Here is a 25716-nt window from a genome sequence, read left to right as displayed (position 1 = left end):
TCAGGAGTTTGAGGTTGCTGTGAGCTAGGCTGACGCCATGGCACTCACTCTAGCCTGGGCAACAAAGCAAGACTCTGTCTCAAAAAAAAAATCAAAGAAGGTTGCTTGTACAATGCCCTATGTGCAATTATTTAATAAAAAAGTAAAAACATATAGATACTTGAGGATATATTCCTTTTTTTTCCTGAAAAGAATTATAAAAATAGTGGGTACATTAAGGGGAGGCAGGAAGGGCTTTTAGTTTTCACTTTGGGCTTTTTTCTACTGTTTGAACTTTCTAACCTTATACTGCATAGTTCTTTTTTTTTTTTTAACAAGCAGATTATAACCCATTATTTTTTTCCTTTGTACATTTCTGGTTAAAAAAAAAAAGAAAAGAAAAACCAACAAGGCTGGGGACAGTGGCTCATGCCTGATTACCATAGTGAGACCCCATCTCTACAAAAAGTAGAAAAATTAGCTGGTGTGGTGGCACACACCTGTAATAACAGCTACTCGGGAGGCTGAGGCAGGAGGATCTCTTGAGCCCAGTAGTTGGAGGTTACAGGGAGCTATGATGATGCCACTGTACTCTAGCCTGGGCAATATAGCAAGAACCTGTCTCAAAAATAAAAAAAGAAAAAAGAGAAAGAAAAGGCAATCCAACAAAAAATCATAAATTCTTTGGTATAAAGAAAATATTTTTATTACTCCAGTGATCTAAACAAGAAAAAAAGTTAGATTATCAATTATGCTATGGCTAAAACTCATTCACATTGTTGTGAATTTTGTAGTTTTATGCTATTTATTATGTAAAGACTAGGAATTGGGTTGGTCCAAGTTTAGTGGTATTTACAACTAATTGGTCACAACCATTTACAAATTCCCTTGTTCCTTCTCCACTGCTTCACTTGACCAGCCTTTTTTTTTTTTTTTTTTATTACTTTTTTTCCCAGAGAACCAAACAGAACTTTTTTTTTTTTTTTTTTAAAGGACTAGGATATGTAACCTTAACATTTGTATCCCCACAATATGCTGGTAAAAAAAAAAATAATAATAATCAAGGGGGGAGGGGGGACAAGGGCAATATATGTAACCTTAACATTTTTATGTCCACAATATGCTGGAACAAATTTTTAAAAAATTAAATTAAAAAGGACTAGGAATTTTTTCTTTTTAATGGAATTTCAAGTGTTAGTAAATGGGACAGGAGAAAAATGAAGGGGGGAGGTCAGCTGGCTCTAACACTGACCACTCCTTTGCTCAATCCCTGCTTTTCTACTCCCTGCCAGGAGCTCTAGGACAGAGTGGAAGAACCTTCAGGGCACTGGTGTCAGCAAGCATACAAAATATATACCTGAAAATGGAAGGGTTAAGTACTGTTTTAATTTTCCCGGCTATTGCCCAATTGCCTTCCTAAAACAGTCTATCGACTCACATTCCCAACAGCGGTATAGGAAAGTGTTCCCTCAAACATTAACCTATACTAGGTATAATTTAAAAAAATTTCTTTTGCCCAAATCTCTTCTAAAAAAAATCTTGGAGCAGCCTAAAAAAAAAAAGATAAAAAAAATCTTGACATTTTGATTTTCATCTTTTCTTTCTTTCTTTCTTTCTTTTTTTTTTTTTTTTTGAGACAGGGTCTCACTCTGTCACCCTAGATAGAGTGCAGTGGTGTCATCATAGCTCACTGCAACCTCAAACTCCTGGGCTCAAGTGATCCTCCTGTCTCAGCCTCCTAAATTGCTGGGACTACAGGTATGTACCACCATGCCAGGCTAATTTTTCTATTTTTTGTACAGACAGGGTCTCACTATTGATCAGGCTGAATATCTTTTCATAAGCTTATGGACTATGTTTGTTTTTCTATGAAATACTTGTTCATATCTTTTGCTCAATTTTCTATTTGATCGTTAGTACTTAACTGATTTGTAAGAGCTGTTATATGTTACGGAAATTAACCCTTTGGCATATTTGTTGCAAATATTTTTTTTCAGTTTGTCCTTTTACTTTATAAATTGTGTTTTTTCCAAACAAAAGTTTAAATTTTTGGTCTAAAAATTATCAATATTATGATTTATGGTTTTTAGATCTTGTGTCATTCAAAGGTTTTAATCAAAAAAGCAACACAATCCAATTTGCATATAAAAAAGAACAGGGCTATGTGGAAAATGGATTGGTAGTGGGCAACACATAACGAGAAAGAAGTCAGGAGACCAATTAGGAGGCTGATTTAATAGTGAGAAATGAGGGTAGCTTGGGACTGGGAGGGTGGGGGTAGAAGGGAGGATGTGGAGAAAAAAGAGGTAGATTGATGTTCAGTTTTATATATATATATATATATTTTTTTTTTTTTTTTTTTTTTTTGAGACAGAGTCTCACTTCTGTTGCCCTGGCTGGAGTGCCATGGCATCAGCTTGGCTCACAGCAACCTCAAATTCATGGGTTCAAGCGCGATCCTCCTGCCTCAGCCTTCCAAGTAGTTGGGACCACAAGCATGCACCACCATGCCCCACTAATTTTTTTTTTTTTTTGAAACAGAGTCTTGCTTTGTTGCCCAGGCTAGAGTGAGTGCCATGGTGTCAGCCTAGCTCACAACAACCTCAAACTCCTGGGCTCAACCAATCCTACTGCCTCAGCCTCCCGAGTAGTTGGGACTACAGGATGTACCACCATGCCCGGCTAATATTTTCTATACACATTAGTTGGCCAATTAATTTCTTTCTATTTTTAGTAGAGACTGGGTCTCGCTGTTGCTCAGGCTAGTTTTGAACTCCTGACCTCAGCAATCTGCCCGCCTCGGCCTCCCAGAGCGCTGAGATTACAGGCGGGAACCACCACACCGGCCCTGCTAATTTTTTTATATGTATTTTTTTAGTTAGCCAATTAAGTTATTTCTATGTATAGTAGAGACAGGGTCTCCCTCTTGCTCAGGCTGGTCTCAAACTCCTGACCTTGAGCAATCCACCCGCCTCCCAGAGTGTTAGGATTACAGGCGTGAGCCACCCTGCCCGGCCTGGTTAGATACATATTGAGGGAGAAATGTAACTGCAATCCTGCCCTTGGATTCCAGAAGAAACCAGTGTCTCTGTAAAAAATTATTTTTGTTTAAGCTAACTGGAGTTGCTTTCCGCTACTCTTATGCAAGGGCCTTAGCAAGGATATCCACCTGAACTGTGTGAATAATCAATGTGTTACTCTAGATGAAAAAGTCTTAACAAATTTTCCAACAATTTAGAGAAAGATATCCAGAGAGCACAGTATTTTCATTTAAACCTACAATCCAAAGTAGATCTAGAGAGAACAGTTTTCAGTGATGTTGGAAACAGGGGCCAAACCTGCTCCTCTGGTCTCTCCCATATTAGGCCATGTTCTCCTTAATTCCCATAGGAGTTATTAGGCAGTGAGGTTCTGGAAAGGGACACACATACTGATTTATTACTCACATAGAAGCTTCTCCTTTTGCAGGGTATCTGGTATCAAATCATCTCTTTCCCCAAAAGAGCCATTCAATAGGTATCGAGAGTTATCCTTCCAAACATGCTGATGCGTAGCACAGTTTGGTAAACTGCCTCTCTGAGCTAAAAATAGGTGGTATAATTCAAGTTGCTGGATGGCTGGCTCACCATTTCTTAACATACAGGTCAATACCAAAACCACTACTACCCAAATCACCACTTCTATCACTAACCACCACCACAGGCCTTTGCAATGAATATGTGCCATTTTTCAAAGAGCTTTCACATTTCAACTTCTCTTGGTTAAGCATAATTATCCCATTTACAGCTGAGGAAACAAGAGAGGAGGCAGACTTGAGAAGCAGCATGGTGTAGTGGAACAAGAAAGGGCTTGGGAGACAGAAAGACCTGGTAGCAAGAGATGTGTTGGGGCTCAGAAAATGATACCCCAAAAGTTTGGCACTTTTGCATACTGAACACTTTGAACTAAAATAGGAAGGCCTTAGAAGCTGCCTCATAAACAAGGACTTTTTTTTTTTTTGAGACAGAGTCTCACTCTGTTGCCTGGGCTAGAGTGCTATGGCGTCAGCCTAGCTCACAGCAACCTCAAACTCCTGGGCTCAAGTAATCCTTCTGTCTCAGCCTATGGAGTAGTTGGGACTACAGGCATGCACCACCATGCCTGGCTATTTTTTTTTAATATATTTTTAGTTGGCCAATTAATTTCTTTCTATTTTTAGTAGAGACTCTTGCTCAGGCTGGTTTCGAACTCCTGACGTTGAGCAATCCACCCACCTTGGCCTCCCAGAGTGCTAGGACTACAGGCATGAGCCACCATGTCCAGCCCTATAAACAAGAACTTTCTGACTTCTGTTTCCCCCTACCCCAAGAGCAGGGAGGGAGGACTCTCTCTAGAATTTCCATAGGGAAACTTCTTTCCAAAAGAAAAGCAATTGTCTTAAGACCTCCACCCTAGGAATCTCATCAAATAACCAGGAAAGGTTAACCACTAGAGAAGAGACTGAAAGTCTCCACTACACCCAGATAGACTTTTCATCTATTCTTCAGAGATTAGCTAGAAGACTATTCGCATAATAAGACAATCTTTGTACACAGATCTTTGTCCCCTTCCTGACACCTCTACCATAGCCCAGAGGAAGTCTGTCCAGGCTATTCATTTTTCTTTGGGCTCATTCATTTCCCCTAAAAATAATTTACTTCCCTTCAAAAATGCCTATACCAGCCCCCTTTTCCTCTCCCCTATGATGAAGGTATTTAAACATCAACCATCTGGCACTTCTTTGAGTCTTCTATTTGTGGGAATCCCCTTATCCACATACATATATATTTATATGCCTTTTTCTCCTATAAATCTGTCTATTATCAGTTAGCAAACCTTCAGAGAGGGTGGAAGGGAAGCTTTCCTTCTGCTCCTACAGCTGCCAAGAGAGCCAAACCCAGGTGAAGGCAAGTATCAGAATGGGAGTGGAGGCGGGCACGGTGGCTCACGCCTGTAATCCTAGCACTCTGGAAGGCCGAGGCGGGCGGATTGCTCGAAGTCAGGAGTTTGAAACCAGCCTGAGCAAGAGTGAGACCCTGTCTCTATTATAAATAGAAAGAAATTAATTGGCCAACTAATACATATAGAAAAAATTAACCAGGCATGGTGGCACATGCCTGTAGTCCCAGCTGCTCGTGAGGCTGAGGCAGTAGGATTGCTTGAGCCCAGGAGTTTGAGGTTGCTGTGAGCTAGGCTGACGCCACGGCACTCACTCTAGCCTGGGCAACAAAGTGAGACTCTGTCTCAAAAAAAAAAGAATGGTAGGGGAGCACTGATGCCCAAAGCCACTTTGTCCTGAGGGCATCTGCTGAATCTGGCAAACTAGAAATTCAGTTTTCAATAAACTATTAATCACTTAGAAAATGAAATACAGTGGTTCCCCTCCCCTTTTTTTGAGACAGTCTCGCTAGCAGAGCAAGCAAGGCTGCTACACTTCAAACTGCAAAAGTGTGTGATAAGTAATGAAGGTAGAAAAGGAACTACATTTGTGGGTGTAACATGAACTAAAGTCTGTTCTAATTGACAGTAATTGAATTTAATATTATCTGTGGTTTCAGGCATTCACTGGAAATCTTGGAATATATCCCCTGCCAGATAAGGGGGGGACTACCATAGTTAATAACAAAGTTTAACAAGGTTCCTATTAATAGAAATAAAATCAATATTAAAAACTTGGTCAGGCTCAGTGGCTCACTCCTGTAATTCTAACACTTTCAAAGGCCGAGGCAGGAGGATCACTTGAGCCCAGGAATTGGAGGGGACAGTGAGCTATGATCACACCACTGCATTCCAGCCTGGGTGACAGAATGAGACCTTGTCTCTAAAACAAAAGAAAAACAATTCATTTTTATTTCTGTATACTGGCCACAAAGCTAGAAAATTAAAATTTAAAAAGATTAACCTTTATAATAGCATACAATATGAAATACTGTGAAAAAACAGTAAATTTTTATTGGGAAACACTAAAGAAGACCTAAATAGCCGGGCGCTGTGGCTCACGCCTGTAATCCTAGCTCTTGGGAGGCCGAGGCGGGCGGATTGCTCAAGGTCAGGAGTTCGAAACCAGCCTGAGCAAGAGTGAGACCCCGTCTCTACTATAAATAGAAAGAAATTAATTGGCCAACTGATATATATATATAAAAAATTAGCCGGGCATAGTGGCGCATGCCTGTAGTCCCAGCTACTCGGGAGGCGGAGGCAGAAGGATCGCTGGAGCCCAGGAGTCTGAGGTTGCTGTGAGCTAGGCTGACGCCATGGCACTCACTCTAGCCTGGACAACAAAGCGAGACTCTGTCTCAAAAAAAAAAAAAAAAAAAAAAAAAAAGAAGACCTAAATAAATGGAGATATGTACTATATTCATAGATTGGAGAACCCCATGTTAGAAAATTGCCATTTCTTGTGAAATATCATCTATAGATTCAATGCAATTCCAATAATTTTTTTAAACATCATAAGCCAATTTTAAAATTTATATGAAAGGCAAAGACTCAAGAAGAGTCATGGCACTTTTGAAGAACAAGACAAGAGGATAGGCCAGGAGTAGTGGAGTACACCTGTAGTCCCTGTTATGTGGGAGGCTGAGGCAGAAGGATCGCTTAAGCCCTGGAGTTCAAGTTCATCCTGGGCAACACAGCCAGACTCTGTCTCTTTTTCGAAACAGGGTCTTGCTCTATTGCCTGGGCTAGAGTACAGAGGTGTGATCATAGCTCATGGCAACCTCCAATGCCTGGGCTAAAGGGATCCCCCTGCCTCAGCCTCCCAAGTGGTTGGGACTACAGGCATGTGCCACCATGCCTGGCTAATTTTTTAATTTTTTGTAGAGATGGGGTCTTGTTATGTTGCCCAGGCTGGTCTTGAACTCCTGGCTTCAAGAACTCCTGCCTTGGCCTCCCAAAGTGCTAGGATTACAAGCATTTGAGTCACCACACCCAGCCAAGGTGGCTCACGCCTGTAACCCTAGCACTCTGGGAGGCGGAGATGGGTGGATCTCGGGTGGATCCTTTGAGCTCAGGAGTTCGAGACCAGCCTGAGCAAGAGCAAGACCCTGTCTCTACTAAAAACAGAAAGAAATTACTTGGATAGCTAAAAATATCTAGAAAAAATGAGCCGGGCATGGTGGCACATGCCTGTAGTCCCAGCTACTTGGGAGGCGGCTGAGGCAGCAGGATCGCCTGAGCCCAGGAGTTTGAGGTTGCTGTGAGCTAGGCTGACACCACACTCTAGCCTGGGCAACAGAGTGAGACTCTGTCTCAAAAAAAAAAAAAAAAAAAAAAGAGTGGGAGGACATGCCTCTCCAGATATCAAGACTATTTAATGCCATGTAGCATGTAGTAATTACAAGTAGGTGATATTTGTGAAAGGATAGACAGACAGACCAATAGAATAGAGCCCAGAAACAGATCTTTGTACAAAGTAACTCAGTCAAGAGGTGACATAGCAGATCAATAGGGAAAGAAAGTACTTTTCATCAAGTGGTACTAGAAAAATTATTTATTAGTCTATTCAAACACAATTACCCCAGTTAATGAAAAATTCACTTCCAGACCCCAGGAAAGGTGGTTAGGTAAGAATGCAGTACTACCTTTATAATAGCCATAATACTGAAGGTGATGGTACATAAAGTCTTCATAAGGATCAGGAAGAGCCTGTGAAAGGAAAGGCCAACTCAATCAGAATAGTCCTTTGAAATGACAATAAACTTTTAAAAAGTCAACGAGCATTGTTGCATTGGGCGGTGTACTTGAGAGCTTCTGTAAATAAACCAAGTGAAAGACCTTCATGCACATTATTCTATCTTGGGAATCAAGACCTCCAGCTAGAAAAAGGTGCCACCAGAATATCCCTTCTGATCTAGAATTGGATTTCTGTGGAGTTCTCGGAGAGGGGTGTGTACAGACCTCCTGCTTTAGCTCTGTTTCCAATGCTGGGAACATGTTACTTCTGCATGGTATGTTGAAGACCAGTGACACCTGCGTGCAGCTGCAACTCCCGCCTAATTTCCAAATAAGCGGCTGATTACACAGGAGACGCTACAAAATCGAAAACAGGACAAGTGAAAAACCTCTCGCTCTCCTTCCCGCACACCTCCAGCTTTCGCTTGACTTGAGGAAATCCTGCCATCCCAGCCTCTCCTCAAAGAAAGACCCGCCCGGTGGTTCCCACCATGAGGCTGGGAGGCGCACCTGAGGAGTCACGGAGGGCTGTCTTCCCGCTTCTTCCCAAGGCGCCAGGCCCCTTGTTGGTCCAATGTGTCCCTCTCCCGGAGAAGGGAGACGCCCGCCACCAGGACGCTACAGGAGAGTGAAAGAAGTGTGGGTAGACGGAAATAAAGGTCAGGGGTCGGGAGAGTGGGCCCTGTAAAGGGAATTCAGGGGTCCCGAGCTGTTTGATCCCATAGGTCCGAAGGAGTAGGGGAAGCAGAGATTTCCTAAGACGGCAGACGAAAGGTGCGACCACCTCCAAGCCCCAGCCTGTCCCGGGCAGCAGTGGTGGGCGCAGGCAGCAGAGGAGTCTGGGCTAGGCAGAAAGTCAGGCAGGCAAGGTCCAGAGGCCAGGCTGTGCACCAGAGGTGAAACGCAGCAGCGCTCTGCAGTCCCCGCATTCTGTGAGGGCCGGGGTAGCCTAGCAACCGCAAGCAGGAAGCGGGAGGGCGGGGCGACCAGGGACTTCCGGGGAGCTGGGCTCCGCCCCAAGGAGGAAGCCAGGAGCCCTAGGAAGGTTAAGCTTGGTGGGTGACATGATTTAGATTCATTCTTCCTCCTTCATACGTTATAGCCTCAATCTGGGGATTGAAATCGCATTGATGACTACAATGCCAGTAGTCTTCAACGTATTTCCAAGCTCGTTCCTTAGCTTTGCTTTAAGGGAGCTGCTCTCCTTTCACCTCATATTTATTTTCTCCATGCCATGGCCAGAAAGGAAAAATTACCTTCTACGTTGCAAAACTACAAGAAACAAAGTTAGCAAATAAATACCACACGCATTTCGACTTATTAGTTTAAAAAAATTTTAATTAGATGCATAGAAATATACTGGAATAAAATTCAAATTGTCTTTGGTTAACTTTATACGAAGATAACCGAAAGTATCTATTACTTTTAGAATCAAAGTGGGAAAGAGAAAAGCTATAAAGCACCTTTATTGTTTTAACCACATTACATCAGTTCCAGGACTTAAGTAGGTCAAATAATAGTTAATATTACAGAGTACAACCAAAAACTTAAGTCACACAGCACCATCTGGTACTGTAGGCCTGTTTTCTAACCCCGCCCCACCAATCCCCTAAACCCCTGCCCAAGATCTTGTGGCTCTTTTCCTGAAAGGTGTTCCTCAACTGGTTTGCACATGCCTTGCACTGTATTCAATTAGAAAAAAACAATTAAGAATTGACTTAAAATAAGTCCTGGTTACATAATCAAGGGTAACAGGCTTTGAAGAGCAAAAGGATAACCAATCAGAAGTATAAAAAAAGCTTTATTACTGCATATATACAAATTTACAAGGTCAGAAACTGGAGAAATACAAAGAGCTTTAAAACACAATTTGCTTTTTCTTCAGTTTAAAGTGACTTTTACCTGATTGTGGTACAATAGAAAGTACAGAACAGTAAACTGCCTTTTAAATACTGGAATTTTATGGAGAATACATTCACACAAAGGGAGGTGATTTCAGACCAGGTTAAGACAATGGAAACACACTGATACAGAGTGGCATTTGTTGCATTTACTGTCACATATACAAGGGGAAAATTCTCAAAATCAGTGATATAATACAAGCTGCTGTTGCTGCTTGTATTAAAATTCAAATATGCCACCTAGTGTGTGAAATGATTGAGCTACCAGTTCTAGAATTTGTGAGAAAGAAAGAACTACTTAAAGAATGTGGCCATCTGTCAGCACAAGGTAAACCACTTGACATACCTCTGCACTTCAGGGGTAGCAGACTAGAGGAAGAGGTCAGACAGAGATCCTGACTATCTCAGTCAAGCAAGGTCAAATACAGAGCTGCCATATGAATTGCACTTGTTTTGGAGAAGTTAATTAAGAGCATGTGCCACACTACAACTAAATGAACCTCTAGCAGGCAGGAAAATTATTCACTTTTTGTCAATGAGCCCTCTACAGAAGTGTCAGACTCATGTGCCACATGTTCTTCAAGATTGATGAGGTTAATATACCTAACATGCTAATTTTGCCAGTGGGAATAAAGGCAGACAGGTCAAAGCAATTCCAATCACCTCACCTTTAAGCAAAACAGAAAAATTACATTTCACAAGTGTGAAAACTCTGTATGCATATGTTCTCGCCTAGGAAATTTATATGGTCTTCCCCATAACATTTATAGTTTATTTGACAACAGTAAAACTGGTTAAGACTCTGAAATGAACACAAATTAAAAAATTTCTCTAAATTTAAAAAAACTATGTGTTTGGAGCCATTTTCCTTCTCTTCAGTCTTGCTCGCCAATCCTCAGGAAGGGCTTCAAAATTAGCATTTCTCTCTGCCATGCCACTGTGAAAACAACATACAGATTACTTCACTGGAAAGAAAAAGAGCAAAACTGTTCATTTCCTAGCAATTAAAAACCTCTAAAACTGAAAACCTGATGTATCACGTCTATGTTTATAAAAATCTTTTATCAGCTAAATGTAAGTATATTCTTCAAATTTTTAAATTCTGACAGGCCAACCAAACACACTCAGTTTATGTATATATGTAAGTGTATATTTACTTTCTATAAATATATCTCCAATAACCATTAAAGCCACACTGAAAGAATAAAACATCTTTTTATTAAAGTTTTTCTTAGCCCATAGGAGTTATGATTCTTCAAGGCAGGTAAATTTAACTTTGAATATGCCATCAGTGACCCCTGGAACTAATGCTGAGCTCCTCTTTGAGCAATTTTATTTATAAAGATTAAAACTCAAATTCTATTGTGCATTTACCAGAATGGGTGCATTGGACGTTTCTATAAATGTAAATTAAGCTAGAAGCTATCAGAGGTGAATTTGAAATCTGGCATCAGTACTTATGAGATGGTTATGTTCCAGGTTTATGCACCGACAACTGATGAAATGTTAGTTGCATTCACAGAACATTGCCCATTTGAGTATAAATGCCTTAAAAACCAGGACAATATGGAATAGAAATCTGGATTTGCTTTGTTTAAATTCTTTCTAAAATTTCTAATGAAGCCTTCTCCCTATTTCTTTATTCTTATGTTTATAATTATTTGTAAAATATTGGTTCTAGATGGCAAATGTTGATGACTATTTTTCCTGATAGAGTTGACAGTCCTTTGCCTAAGACAATCAGCAGAAGAGTAAACAACACTGATATTTCTGATTTTTAAAAAAGGCTAGACCATGATTTTTATAGAGAAATAAACATTTCTATGAATTAAAAACTTTTTAAGATAAGTTTATAAAGAATAGCAAAAATTAAGAGTTGTAATCTTTTTTTTTTTTGAGATAGTCTTCCTTTGTTGCCCAGGCTAGAGTGAGTGCCATAGCATCAGCTTAGCTCACAGCAACCTTAGACTCCTGGGCTCCAGCAATCCTACTGCCTCAGCCTCCTGAGTAGCTGGAACTACAGGCATGCGCCACCATGCCTGGCTAATTTCTTCTATATATATTAGCTGGCCAATTAATTTCTTTCTATTTATAGTAGAGATGGGGTCTGGCTCTTACTCAGGCTGGTTTCGAATTCCTGACCTCGAGCAATCCGCCCACCTTGGCCTCCCAGAAGGGGTTGTGATCTTAAGACTATAACTGTTCTAATACAACAACAACCCTTTTCTAATCCCTTTTCTTTTACCTAACTAGCTGCTGCTGTTTCCACTCTTCAATTCGCTTCTGTGCAGTTGATTCCCGGTCCTCTTCACTGGAACTAGAATTGTCCTCTTCATCTAACTCACGCTGGATACTCTGCCACTTCTTTACCAAAGATGGCATTTTGGTTTTACTCTTCTTTGCCTGTAATGAAGGTTAAAGGTCAGAGGGAATATATAAACTAAAGAAATTAGTCTTTTCTTTGGAAACAGTCTTCCTCTGTTGCCCCAGTTAAGAGTGCAATGGTGCCATCATATGTCACTACAACCTCAAACTCCTGGGCTCAAGCAACCCTGCCTCAGCCTCCCAAGAAGCTGGGACCACAGACATACACCATCACACCCGGCTGATTTTTTCTATTTTTGGTAGAGACAGGGTCTTGTTCTTGGCTCAGGCTGCTCTCCAACTCCTGAGCTCAAGCAATTCTCCCACCTCAGCCTCCCACACTGCTAGGATTATAGGTGTGAGCCACTGCACCTGGCCTAAGAAATGAGTCATAAACACTGGAGATCAAGATCTTTTCCTCGGCTGGGTGAGGTGGCTCACACCTGTAATCCTAGCACTCTGGGAGGCCAAGGCGGGTGGATTGCTCGAGGTCAGGAGTTCCAGACCAGCCTGAGCAAGAGTGAGACCCCGTCTCTACTATAAATAGAAAGAAATTAATTGGCCAACTAAAAATATATAGAAAAAATTAGCCGAGCATGGTGGTGCATGCCTGTAGTCCCAGCTACTAGGGAGGCTGAGGCAGGAAGATTGCTTGAGCCCAAGAGTTTGAGGTTGCTGTGAGCTAGGTAGGCCATGGCACTGTAACCCGGGCAGCATAGTGAGACTCTGTCTCAAAACAAACTAACAAACAAACATCTTTTCCTCGTTCTAAGGAATAAGTGAACTTTAAAACTCAAAGTAACATATACAGAAAATAAAAACTATTCTAAATTCTTGCCAGAAATTTCTACCAAGTATAAACCAAAAGGGCTGGTTAAAAATGCCTACAGAATTATAAACAGGTCAATGATTAGGTTTGTCCTGAGAGAAGATATAATAAATTTCATTTTTCTTCTTTGGTCTTACTTTCATCTTCTAAACTACCTATAACAAACAAGTACTTTAATAGTAGAAAAACACTTAACATATATATCTTTTTCTTTTTTTTTTTGAGACAGAGTCTCACTTTGTTGCCCAGGCTAGAGTGAGTACCGTGGCATCAGCCTAGCTCACAGCAACCTCAAACTCCTGGGCTCAAGCGATCCTGCTGCCTCAGCCTCCCAAGTAGCTGGGACTACAGCCATGTGCCACCATGCCTGGCTAATTTTTTTCTATATATATATTAGTTGGCCAATTAATTTCTTTCTATTTATAGTAGAGATGGGTCTCACTCTTGCTCAGGCTGGTTTCAAACTCCTGACCTCGAGCAATCTGCCCGTCTCGGCCTTCCAGAGTGCTAGGGTTACAGGCGTGAGCCACCGTGCCCGGCCTATATCTTTTCCTTATATGTTTTCCCAAACCCACCCCTGACAGAAGAAAAGCTCTACAAAAGCAGATTTTGTCTTTTTTTTTTTTTTAATAAAAAGATTTTATTTTATTTATTATTATTTTTTTTTTGAGATAGAGTCTTGTCTGTTCGTCATGCTGGATAGAGTATAATGGCATCATCTAGTTCACTGCAGCCTCAAACTCCTGGGAGTAGCTGGGACTGTAGGCGCATACCACTGTGCCCGGCTAATTTTTCTATTTTTAGTAGAGACAGGGTCTCACCCTTGCTCAGGCTGGTCTTGAATTCCTGAGCTTAAGCATTCCTTCTGACTTGGCCTCCTAAAGTGCAAGGATTATAGGCATGAGACACTGCACCCAGCCAGATTTTTGTCTGATTCACTGCTAAATCCTAACCCCCCAGGGAGAATACCTAACAAATATATTAGACATTGCTAACACAAATTTTTATCCCTATGTTTCTGAAGAGAAACAGAACCATGTGTTTGAAGACCTGACCCATGCTATAAGCTTGACAAATAGGAATAAGTGTGACTGAGTGCTGTACTCATGCATGGGGGCTGGAGATTATTTTCTTTCCTGCTTACGCTTGGGGCAATAGATTTCTCGAATAAGGTCTCCAAAATTCTGAGACAATAAGCTTAACATTTTCAGTCTTTTTATGTTACTTGCCACCCTGCCTGATACTCCATTTTGACTATCATGGATCGTAATTAACTTTCTGGAGAAATGAATGTCCATGTGTCATGTTCAGACCATCAGCTCCCTCTACACACACACACTCCCCCATATCCAATTCTGTCATTTTGCCTTTGGCACAACCTGTTTACTGTACACATACCCTTCCAACAAGATCCAACACAGACTATTCTGGGTTAGCATGGAATCAACCAAATAAAAATAAGACAGATTAATCATGGCCACATGAACAGAGAGATCACTGGGGTAAAATCTGTTACTTAACACTGACGATTAAAAATCACAGATCTAGGTAACAGTCACTGCTGTTTCACTTTGACTTCTATAGAGTCCAGTAAATTTTTAGCATATTTGATTCCCATCTGTCATGGGAAAATAAGTTATGTTTCAGATGTTACGTATGGCCTATCACATTTGAAACTATGGAGCCAAAGAGTTGCACTGGCCGTGTGAGCACACTTTAAACAGGGGAGCATTACAGCCAAAGGAACAAAGATTAAGTGGTAAAAACTCCTTTTTCCTAGTTTATTTTCTAGTCAACTGCCCATGAAACTCTTTAGCAAAAAGACTGAAAATACATAGTGGTCCCCAATTTTTTTTTTTGAGACAGAGTCTCACTTTGTTGCCTGGTCTAGAGGGTCCATGGCATCAGCCTAGCTCACAGCAACCTCAAACTCCTGGGCTGAAGTGATCCTCCTGCCTTAGCTTCCCAGAGTACTAGGATTACAGCTATGAATAGCCACGCCCAGCCCCAAATATTCTTGACTATTAGAGGCATCTTTTTTTTTTTTTTTAAAGCAATCTTTGTAAACAAATCTTTTTTTTTTTTTTTTGAGACTGAGTCTCACTTTGTTGCTCAGGCTAGACAGAGTGAGTGCCGTGGTGTCAGCCTAGCTCACAGCAACCTCAAACTCCTGGGCTAAAGTGATCCTGCTGCCTCAGCCTCCCGAGTAGCTGGGACTACAGGCATGCGCCACCATGCTCACCTGATTTTTTCTATATATATTAGTTGGCCAATAAATTTCTTTAAATTTATAGTAGAGACGGGGTCTCGCTCTTGCTCAGGCTGATTTCGAACTCCTTACCTTGAGCCATCCGCCTGCCTCGGCCTCCCAGAGTGCTAGGATTACAGGCGTGAGCCACCGCACCCAGCCTATTAGAAGTATTAAGGATATATTTTATTTTTTTAAATAATGGCTTGTCATGAAGCCAGGAGGAATGGCTGACACCTATAATCCCAGCTATCTGGGAGGTTGGGGTTCTAAGATCACTTGAGCCCAGGAATTTAAGACCCAGTCTCTGAAAAAATATATAGTTGGGCATGGTGGTGCAGCTCAGCTATTCAGGAGGCTGAGGCAGTAGGATTGTTCTGAGACCAATAGTTCAAGGCTGCAGGAGCTATGATTATGCCACTGCATTCCAGACTGGGTGACAGAGTGAGACTTTGTCTCTAAACCACAACACCCTGCCCAAAACCCAGTATACTAAGTACTGGCACAAGGATAGGCATATAGATAAATGAAATAGAATTAAGAGTGCAAGAAATATACCTATACATTTTATTCAACTTATCTGATAAGTATACACCATGCAAAAGAATAAAGTTGGACCTCTACTTCACACCATATATATTAAAATGAAATCAATGACCTACATATAAATTCTAAGAACTACTATTATAAAATTCTTTTTAAAAAACTGAAAATTAGACATGTAATTTTTAAAATGTTTCCTCTTCAAAAGACACCATAAAAAAAAGGAAAAACCGACCACAAACTAGGAGAAAATAGTTGCAAGTCATATAAGGGACTTGTACCTAGAATATAAACAGAACTCTTAAAATTAAACAAAAAGATAAACAAGCCAATTCAAAAATTGGCAAAAGACCTGAAGAGACATTTCTCCAACAAAGATAGACAAATGGCCAAGAAAATGAAAAATGGTTCAACATCATTAGTCATTAGAGAAATGGAAATCAAAACCACAATGATATATACCACTTTAGACCCACTAGAATGGGCATAATAAAAACAAAACCAAAAAAAAGGAAAATAACCAGTATTGGTATATACCCAAAAGAATTTTAAAAAATTACTCAATACTTGTACATGCATGTTCACAGTGGCCCTATTCATTCATAACAGCCAAGAAAAGGGCAGAAACAATCCAAATGTCCATTAACTAACAACTGGATGCAAAAGTTGTGGCATATAACACAATGGAACATTATTCAGCCACAGGATGAAGTACTAGGAATGTACATGCTGCATGGACAAACCTCAAAAACATAAAGCTAAGTGAAGGAAGTCAGGCAAAAAAGGTCATGTATTGCTTGATCCCATTTATATGAACTATCCAAACTAGGTAAATTGGATATAAAAGGCAGACTTGGTGGTTCCCAGGGGATGGGGGAAAGGATAATGGGGAGTGACTACTTTTTAGGTACAGGGTGTTCCTTTGGGTTAACAAAAATGTTTTCTAACAAGATAGAAGTGTCGGTTGTATAATATTGTGAATGTACTAAATGCTACAGAATTGTACACTTGAAAATGGTTAAATTTATGTTATATATCACCTCAATAAATTTTTTAATAAAAGTTTTTTTTTTTTTTGAGACACAGTCTCACTTTGTTGCCTGGGCTAGAGTGCAGTGCCATCAGCCTAGCTCACAGCAACCTCAAACTCCTGGGCTTAAGCAATCCTTCTGCCTCAGCCTCCCGAGTAGCTGGGACTACAGGCATGCATCACCATGCCCGGCTAATTTTTTCTATATATTTTTAGTTGGCCAATTAATTTCTTTCTATTTTTAGTAGAGATGGGGTCTCACTCTTGCTCAGGCTGGTCTGGAACTCCTGACCTTGAGTGATCCACCCGCCTCGGCCTCCTAGAGGACTAGGATTACAGGTGCGAGCCACCGAGCCTGGCCCAATAAGTTTTTTGGGTTTTTATTGTTTTTTTTTTTAGACAGAGTCTCCCTTTGTTGCCCAGGCTAGAGTGAGTGCCATGGCGTCAGCCTAGCTCACAGCAACCTCAAACTCCTGGGCTCAAGCAATCCTCTTGCCTCAGCCTCCCAAGTAGCTGGGACTACAGGCATGCGCCACCATGCCCAGCTAATTTTTTCTTTATATATTAGTTGACCAATTAATTTCTTTCTGTTTATAGTAGAGACAGGGTCTCGCTCTTGCTCAGGCTGGTTTCGAACTCCTGACCTTGAGCAATCCGCCTGCCTCAGCCTCCCAGAGTGCTAGGATTACAGGCGTGAGCCACTGCGCCCGGCATAATAAGTTTTTTAACAAGAGATTTATCATACCTTGTCTTTCTTTCCTTTTTTCGTTTTCTCAGGTGGTGGCACTTTGGGAGCTGGTGGTGGTGGTGGTGGTGGAGGAGGAGGAGGAGGTGGTGGTGGTTCTATAACAGCAGTAGCGGGCACAGCATTTCGGGCCTGGACTGGCTGCAATGATGGAGCAGTCACTCCAATTGGAACAGAACATTCGGTGTAACTCATAATTGTAGGTGCTGCTAGTCCAAGGTAATTTGACTGTAGGCTCATTCCTCTGGCCTGATGGCCCATTCCTGCTGCTGGATGGCTAACTGGAATTGTCTGATGTCCAATCCCTGTCACCTGGTTCCCAATCCCTGTTGCCTGGTGACCTAACACAGAAAACATAAAATGATACTATAAAAAGGACACTGTGACAAGAACAGAAGGAAGATAAGGAAAAAGGGAATTGGGGGTTATAGTACCTACAAAATGATGCCAATATTTTTTTTCTAAAAAATATAGCCACGTTTGCTATATATAGCAAAATATTCGCTTTTTAGTACCCTAACATTAAGATACTTAAACATCAAAATCACTGATGTACATAAACAATCTGGAAGGATACATACCAAATTGTTTACAGTAGCTTTTTAGTAATGGAAAGAAATTCATATAAATAGTCTTTGCAATCAAAAGCCTTTAACATTTCTACAATTTACGGCATCTAAGGCTGGAAACAGAAAAAAAATACACTTAGAACAAGATACACTTTTTTTCTTTTTTTGAGACACAGTCTCACTCTGTTGCCCGGGCTAGAGTGTTGAGGCATCAGCCTAGCTCACAGCAACCTCAAATTCCGGGGCTCAAGCAATCCTGCTGCCTCAGCCTCCCGAGTAGCTGGGACTATAGGCATGCACCACCATGCCCAGCTCATTTTTTCTATCTATTTTTAGTTGGCGAATTAATTTCTTTATATTTTTAGTAGAGAGGGGGTCTCGATCTTGCTCAGGCTGGTTTCGAACTCCTGACCTTGAGCGATTCTCCCGCCTTGGCCTCCCAGAGTGCTAGGATTACAGGCGTGAGCCACTGCATCTTGCCGAGAACAATATACACTTTAATCATCATGCTTACCTGTAGCTATAGTTGATTGGCTGTAGAGAACTGGAGAACTACCAATAGTAGCTGACCTCTGAACCACTGCAGTGCTAATTTCTGTAGCTTTTCTCTTTACTGCTTTAGTGGAAGGGGAACTAGAGATGGTAGAATCAACTGAACTCTGAAACACAAACATTCTGTGGTCAGTGGCTGAAGGCCCTGGTGAAACATACTCTTCTAAAATAAGATGATGTCAACCAAGCTCTAGGCCCCCAAATCATTCAAAATGTCAAAGCCCATTACTTGCCTGGGTAGTTACAACTGTGGTTGGTGCTGAAGGTTTCAAAGGAGTATCCTCCTCTGTTCCTGGGGCAGGAGGCTCTTCACTCCCCTCATCCTCCATCTCTACCTCCTGGATCTCACCATCTTCTACAGGAGGAGGTGGAGGTGGAGGGGGTGGAGGTGAATCTGGGGGTGGAGGTGGGGGTGGTGGCACTTCCAAGGGTAATGGAGGTTGAAGCACAGGAACATTTGACTGAAGGAGGGTCCAGAATGGAGTAAGTGGCATGAGTGATGAAGAAGAAACTTGACCAGAAAAGGATTCTTTACAAAGAGAACCTATGAAAACAGATAGGAGTTAGGGAAAAAGACAAAAACTACCTGGCTTCTATTCATAGACACATTCAATTGATCAATGAGACAAACATCTACAGGAACCTAGCACGATATGCAAAGAATATGGAAAGCAGTTTCAAACAGCAGGGACTAGCCCTTTCCCCAACAAAAATTTGACCCATAGGCATCTAATTCTACACTGATGCCACTAAAATATTAACTCAGTTCAGAAATGACTTCCAAGAAAAGTAAATTTATGAATCTCATAGTTAGCACTTTCCCCATCTGTTTTATTCTAGTCTTGACCTTTGGGTCCAGATTTATGGATGAGAAAAATGAAGAATATCACATCAATTCAGATGAGAAATTCAGTCATCTGAATCTGTAGTCTGGAGTTTTTGATTTGAAACACTCAGTTTCAGCATATGTAAGTAGAAGGTAATACCCTGGGTCTTTTTTATTTCAAAAGTGAAGGTGTGAGTGTTAATGATGTACACATGCAATACTGAACCCATGTACTTTATTTTTGAGTGGAGGTGACCCAGAGAAGTATTCATTCAAAACACTCTAAAAATTACTCACAAAAATTCTATCCATTTTGATTAATTTGGGTTATTAGTTTTTGGGGTTTTTTCCCCCCATTGACAGGGTCTTGCTTTGTCACCCAGGCTGGAGTGCAGTGGTATGATTATAGCTCACTACAGCCTTGAACTCCTGGGTTCAAGTGATCCTCTCGAGTAGCTGGGACTACAGGCGCATGCCACCACATCCACAGCTAATTTTTACATTTTTTTTTTTTTTTAAACAAATGGGTTCTTGCTATGTTGCCCAGGATGGTCTCAAACTCCTGGCCTCCAGTGATCCTCCCACAGTGCTGAGATTACAATGAGTCACCACACTTGGCCTGGGTTATTACGTTTTTTAAAAAACCCATTTGCTTGATGTCATTAAGTTTTGTGATTTTGCTGCCAAGTCTTTGATACAACTCTGCATTGTCCATAGCATTGTATTGACCACCAGTACTTCTATAATAGTGATTGTGCATTAAACATATAAAACTTCTTTTAAAAAATCCATTCGCAAGGTGCTATTGTCAACTCTATCATTCCTTCACATCTTTGTGTAAATTACATTCATTAGTTCAACTATAGGAACATAAGTTGGAGGTAATTTAGTTTGGGGATGAGAAAAGGGATATTTAGGAAGCCAGTATTAACTGTAAATGATAATTCAGATTTTTAAAAAGGTGTTTGGAGATGCAGAGAATTTAAAATCACTGTTGCTGAAGTTTGAGTTAAGAAACCACACCTAAAAAACTCAGGATCAGTTTTCCTCAAATTTTGCAAATGCCACCATTGATTACTGTTCTTTCTCTGCTGGGAAAACCTTTAAAAATTAGAGAAAATAGGAGGATATACTTACTTGTAGCCTTCCCCATCCCTCTTTATCGTCAATAGGGAAGTTTCACAATATATGGGACTATTAGATATATATCCAAGGAATGCTGAAGGGGGTTTTCTCCCTAAAATCATAGAATTTAGGAGTAGAAGAGACATGAGAAATCATCTATTTCAACCTCCTCATTTAAAGGTAATGAAACCCAGGCAGGAACTGACTTGCCCAAGATCATACAGGTGTTAGTGACCAGGCCAGGGCCAGAGCCCAAGTATGATTCCTCATCTAGTACTTCCTATTTGACTAAGATTTCCTGGTGAGACATCAGAAATCCAAGAGCTTTAGAAATCTCAGTAAAAAAATAAATCTCATTTCTCATGGAGTAGACATCCAGATGCAGCCACCTGTTAAATTTCATGGTCAAAATGGTAGATTAAATAAGGTTCAATTATGAAAGGCTCTAGGGAAGGGATAAGGCCATTTACATGGCTTTGTTTAAAATACACCATAGTGGCACTCAACAAGGTAAAACCAAAGCTACCATGAGCCATTTGGCTTTTGGAGTAGCTTTACTTTTGATGAAACAGATAGATGGTATGTTATGTAAAAGACTTTAGTATGATTCATATTATTTCCACAATTATTTTAAGATGGTTGCTTACTGCTAAGGAAAAGGGCACTGGAAAAAAATTCACCAGAAAAAGTGAATGCAGTTTTCCAGCTAAAAATTTTCAAATGACTCATTAAATGTTTTTATTTGGCCATATCTAATAATTAATTCATACATTAACTTTCAGACAAATAAAGTCTGATGATCATGGCCAGACAGCCTACGTTATATAATAGTAAATCAACATTACATCAGAACTAAGGCAATAAACATTGAAAATCAATAACTTAATTATTAAAGATGAAACCTCCTTCTTCTAAACTAACCACAACATATGGTAGGTAAGAAAATAAGATTTTATAATGTTGGTAGGTTTCTCATCTTGAAGTATAATGCTATACTGATATGATTATGATGGTGATATGCTGTTATGCAGAGGGAACAAGAAAAAACAGTAGGTTCAAGGTTAATAATGTGGTTTACACCTCCAACAAAGCTAATCAGAATTAACTAAATCTTGTATAAATACGATATTAAACTAGGCTTGATAAATTAAGCCACACACAAGGAGCATTTTTAGAATATTTGAATCTTGGATCCTTTTGTAGCTGCCTACATGTGATGATTGGGTTTTCACACTCATGTATGAGATGTGCCTCCCTCAAACTTTGTTACAAGGTCAGAACTTTACCCATGTCTGATGTGAAAATAATAATACTTAATCCCAAAGTATACTCAAAACGTAAAAATTATGTCTTTTTTTTTGACAGAGAGAGTGTTGCCCATCTTCAAGTGCCATGGCATCAGCCTAGCTCGCAGCAACCTCAAACTCCTGGGCTCAAGCAAACCTACTGCCTCAGCCTCCTGAGTAGCTGGGACTACAAGCATGTGCCACCATGCCCCGCTAATATTTTCTATGTATTTTTAGTTGGCCAATTAATTTCTTTCTATTTATAGTAGAGATGTGGTCTCGCTCTTGCTCAGGCTGGTTTCGAACTCCTCACCTCAAGAGATCCACCTACCTCGGCCTCCCAGAGTGCTAGGATTACAAAAAGCTATGTCTTAACATTGATAATCACTCCTTTATCTTAAACACAACAAAGTTCAATAAATACTAGTTTTTAATATATATGCATATTATATTACAACGATGCTTCTGCTTTCTAAATTTAATTCAGTTGGTACTTTTGACATTTAAGAGCATGTTGAGGTCTGAAATCCAAGGACAGATTAAATGATATACACAGCTTTTATGTGCTAAAAGGTTTTAAAACTATAAGCTTAAAGACTGAATAGGGTGCGGATACAAATTTTTAATTTTCCAAAAATTTTGTTTTTCTAAGTTTCTTTATTTCTATTCATAGGCAGCCTTCCTTTATTTTCCACCAAGGAGAAATTATTGTTTAGTACTTTGAACCAAGAGGCCAGTTTAGCAACTTAAACCAAATAATTATACAAACAGTACCACCAGAGAGCTTAAAAATAAAAAAAGCATTTAAATTTAACTTAAGTGACTAAAGCCCAGTAGGACAGTTTGATATCATAAAATATTACTTCATCTTTAGACATGATATTAAATCCAAACACTGAAACAATACGATTAAAAATGATCGAGAAGGCCGGGCGCAGTGGCTCACGCCTGTAATCCTAGCACTCTGGGAGGCCGAGGCGGGCGGATTGCTCAAGGTCAGGAGTTCAAAACCAGCCTGAGCGAGACCCTGTCTCTACCATAAAAATAGAAAGAAATTAATTGGCCAACTAATATATATAACTTAAAAATCAGCCGGGCATGGTGGCTCGTGCCTGTAGTCCCAGCTACTCGGGAGGCTGAGGCAGGAGGATCGCTTGAGCCCAGGAGTTTGAGGTTGCTGTGAGCTAGGATGACGCCACGGCACTCACTCTAGCCTGGGCAAGAAAGCGAGACTCTGTCTCAAAAAAAAAAAAAAAAAAAAAAAATGATTGAGAAAAATGGGCTGGGCACGGTGGCTCATGCCTGTTATCCTAGCACTCTGGGAGGCCAAGGCGGGTGGATTGCTCGAGGTCAGGAGTTTGAAACCAGCCTGAGCCAGAGCGAGACCCTGTCTCTACTATAAATAGAAATTAATTGGCCAACTAATATATGTAGGAAAAAAAATTAGCCGGGCATGGTGGTGCATGTCTGTAGTCCCAGCTACTTGGGAGGCTGAGGCAGGATTGCTTGAGTCCAGGAGATTGAGGTTGTGAGCTAGGCTGACGCCACGGCACTCACTCTGGCCTGGGCAACAAAGTAAGACTCTGTCTCAAAAAAAAAAAAAAAAAATGATTGAGAAAAATGAATAGAACTTTGAAACTTCCTTGGTTCCTCGTACTGTAATTTTGCTTCTTTAAAAGATGGTTTTAGTCACTGCTGAGCTGACCAAGAACATATGTAAACTGTCTTTATAGACTCATAACAGTGATCAATATTGCTCTTAAATCTCACAGGCCTTGGTACAAGGTTTTTATTTTATTTAGATCAAGTTTGTCATGTGGTTTTAGGGGTTCTCAATAAAGAGAGGCTATGGATATAATCTGGTTTGTCAGTGGCTATTTTTTTGCTTTTTGGAGACAGGGTCTTGCTCTGTTACCCAGGCTGGAATATAGTGGTGTCATCATAGGTCACTGCAACCTCAAACTCCTAGGCTCAAGAGATCCTCTTGCTTTAGGCTCCCAAATACCACGACACCACGCCTGGCTAATTTTTTCTATTTTTTTTAGAGATGGTGTCTCGGCTCTTGCTCAGGCTGGTTTCAAACTCCTGATCTCCAGTAATCCTTTCACCTCAGCCTCCCAGGGTACTAGGATTACAGGTGTGAGCCACTCTGCCCAGCCCATCAGTGACTTTTCCTACACCACAACTAGTTTTGTTTTAATCAGACAGGAGTGGCTTACTAGACAGTACCAACCATGTAAGTCAGTAATGAAGGGAGAAAATATCTTTATACTTAACTCTAATGTGTTTACAGAACATTCAGGGTTGGTAACTGTACAATTTTCAACTTTGGAACATATGAGGAAGGGACATTAGACAGTGACCAGGAGTGGAATTATCTACCCCAAACCACTATCAAGCACCTTCAGTTCACTGACTACTAAAATACAAACAAATAAAAAAACCAATCTATTTTTTAGACATGTCTACCAAAAGAAGGGGAAAGTATTCAAAAGAAAACCTCTTTATAAAGAGAAAGGGAGGTGAAATATCCTGTAACTTGAGAAAATACACGTCTGAAACGTGAAGTAGATTAAAACTGCCCTTTTGCTATATTCTAAAACTTTAACTGCAGTGGTATGTGGCTTTCCATTTAAAGTGATCTGATGATGATTCCTAGGCTATTTAAGAAGTTAACAAAATTTTTTGATACATGACCAGTTTCATTTGGTACATTACCAGAACTTTTCTACTATGATCAGGGAGCCAGTAGAAAAGCATCATTTTTGATAAGCAAAAGACAAAACAATTCAGTTCTTCACTCCCTATGTTATCAACAAATTACATTTTATTTATTTTCAAAAAGTCTATTACTTTAGAAACCACCCATAGACTCTTGCCTTCCTATGCCATCACTTTAACAAACAGCTACCAGTTTTTAAGATTAAAGGTGGTTAATCACAGTCATGGCTACTCACTTATATTTGTCATTCCAAGAAAGAAGGACTGAAAGAGAGGAAAATATCTTCTTTAATAACATGGCAATCAAGTTATGGCTCTTCTGAAGAGCTATCATATCCTCAGAGTAACTGAGGAGCAAAGAAAGCCTTATTTAAAAAAAAAAAAAAAGTATAACAAAACTGAATTCCTCAAAGAATATTTTATATGGGATGAGATATCCTACTTCTGATTGATTGTTTCATGCTAGAATATTGTTGGTGATTTTTAATAGGCAATGATTTTGCTTCTTTGAAACAAGTACTAGTTACATATCATTTCTTTGTATCATTTTGATTTGTACCAACTATACTTCTTACAAGATTAGTCCAGTTGAGAAATGAGGCTGCAGTATGAATAGATTAAGTGTTCTACAGAAAGGTAAAACAAATTTCACCACACCAGATATTACTGAGAGTTCAACGATCTAGTTCTTTAGCATTAATCAGCTTTCCTATTTTGGGAGACACAAAGCTGTATCTGTGGCATGATAGGATGGTTATAGGACAATCTTTGAAATCAAAATATATTGGCTCATCTTTTCATTTTTTTTTTGAGACAGAGTCTCACTTTGTTGCCCAGGCTAGAGTAAGCACCCTGGTGTCAGCCTAGCTCACAGCAACCTCAATCTCCTGGGCTCAAGCAATCTTCCTGCCTCAGCCTCCCATGGGCCACCATGCCCGGCTAATTTTTTCTATGTATATATTAGTTGGCCAATTAATTTGTTTCTATTTATAGTAGACACGGGGTCTTGTTCTTGCTCAGGCTGGTTTTGAACTCCTGACCTCGAGCATCCACCAGCCTAGGCCTCCCCAAAGTGCTAGGATTACAGGCCTCATCTTTAATTTTGAGCAGAGTCTGATACATTGTATCAATAGTATGCTGGTTTCCAACAAGAATAACTTGTGCATTCCTTATTTAAGTTCAAGCCACTATTTTTCAATTAGAAGCTTATGTTACTATAAACTCTGTCCTTCTTTTATGATATAAATTAACAAAAGTTTTTTTCTCTGAAAACATTTCTATCCAATTAATACAGGGTAAATTGTCG

The 25716-nt window shown here is 40.2% G+C and overlaps 2 protein-coding genes and 1 non-coding gene across 7 annotated transcripts in view; 1 reads left to right on the top strand and 2 right to left on the bottom strand.

Moving 5' to 3' along the window:
* AGBL2 (AGBL carboxypeptidase 2) overlaps positions 1-9315 on the bottom strand; it is a 50225-nt gene extending 40910 nt beyond the window's left edge. For all 3 annotated transcript variants that reach the window (XM_076001873.1, XM_076001870.1, XM_076001871.1), the window contains exons 1-3: positions 8182-9315; positions 7897-8028; positions 7581-7644 (exon numbers count right to left, since the gene is read on the bottom strand). In XM_076001873.1, coding sequence (XP_075857988.1) covers positions 7581-7644; positions 7897-7932 — 100 coding nt within the window. In that variant the 5' untranslated portion in view covers positions 7933-8028; positions 8182-9315. The remainder of the gene's footprint in view (positions 1-7580; positions 7645-7896; positions 8029-8181) is intronic.
* A 139-nt stretch (positions 9316-9454) lies between these two features.
* Positions 9455-25716, bottom strand: part of FNBP4 (formin binding protein 4) — a 38653-nt gene continuing 22391 nt past the window's right edge. The window contains exons 13-17 of one of the 3 annotated variants that reach the window (XM_012788516.2): positions 18686-18996; positions 18415-18559; positions 17332-17672; positions 11818-11975; positions 9455-10509 (exon numbers count right to left, since the gene is read on the bottom strand). In XM_012788516.2, coding sequence (XP_012643970.1) covers positions 10419-10509; positions 11818-11975; positions 17332-17672; positions 18415-18559; positions 18686-18996 — 1046 coding nt within the window. In that variant the 3' untranslated portion in view covers positions 9455-10418. Of the gene's footprint in view, positions 10510-11817; positions 11976-17331; positions 17673-18414; positions 18560-18685; positions 18997-20415; positions 20516-24646; positions 24675-25716 lie in introns of those variants that run through there. The other 2 variants (XM_076001868.1, XM_076001867.1) reach the window with 2 other exon arrangements.
* Positions 21595-21701, top strand: LOC142870857 (small nucleolar RNA U13). The gene has a single exon (XR_012919186.1). It is a non-coding gene; the product is annotated as a small nucleolar RNA U13 (small nucleolar RNA).

Source organism: Microcebus murinus, chromosome 4 (genome assembly GCF_040939455.1).
Source record: "Microcebus murinus isolate Inina chromosome 4, M.murinus_Inina_mat1.0, whole genome shotgun sequence".
Taxonomy (NCBI): domain Eukaryota; kingdom Metazoa; phylum Chordata; class Mammalia; order Primates; family Cheirogaleidae; genus Microcebus; species Microcebus murinus.
The sequence above is the reverse complement of the archived record's forward strand: the minus strand, read 5'-3'. Positions and strand labels throughout refer to the sequence as shown.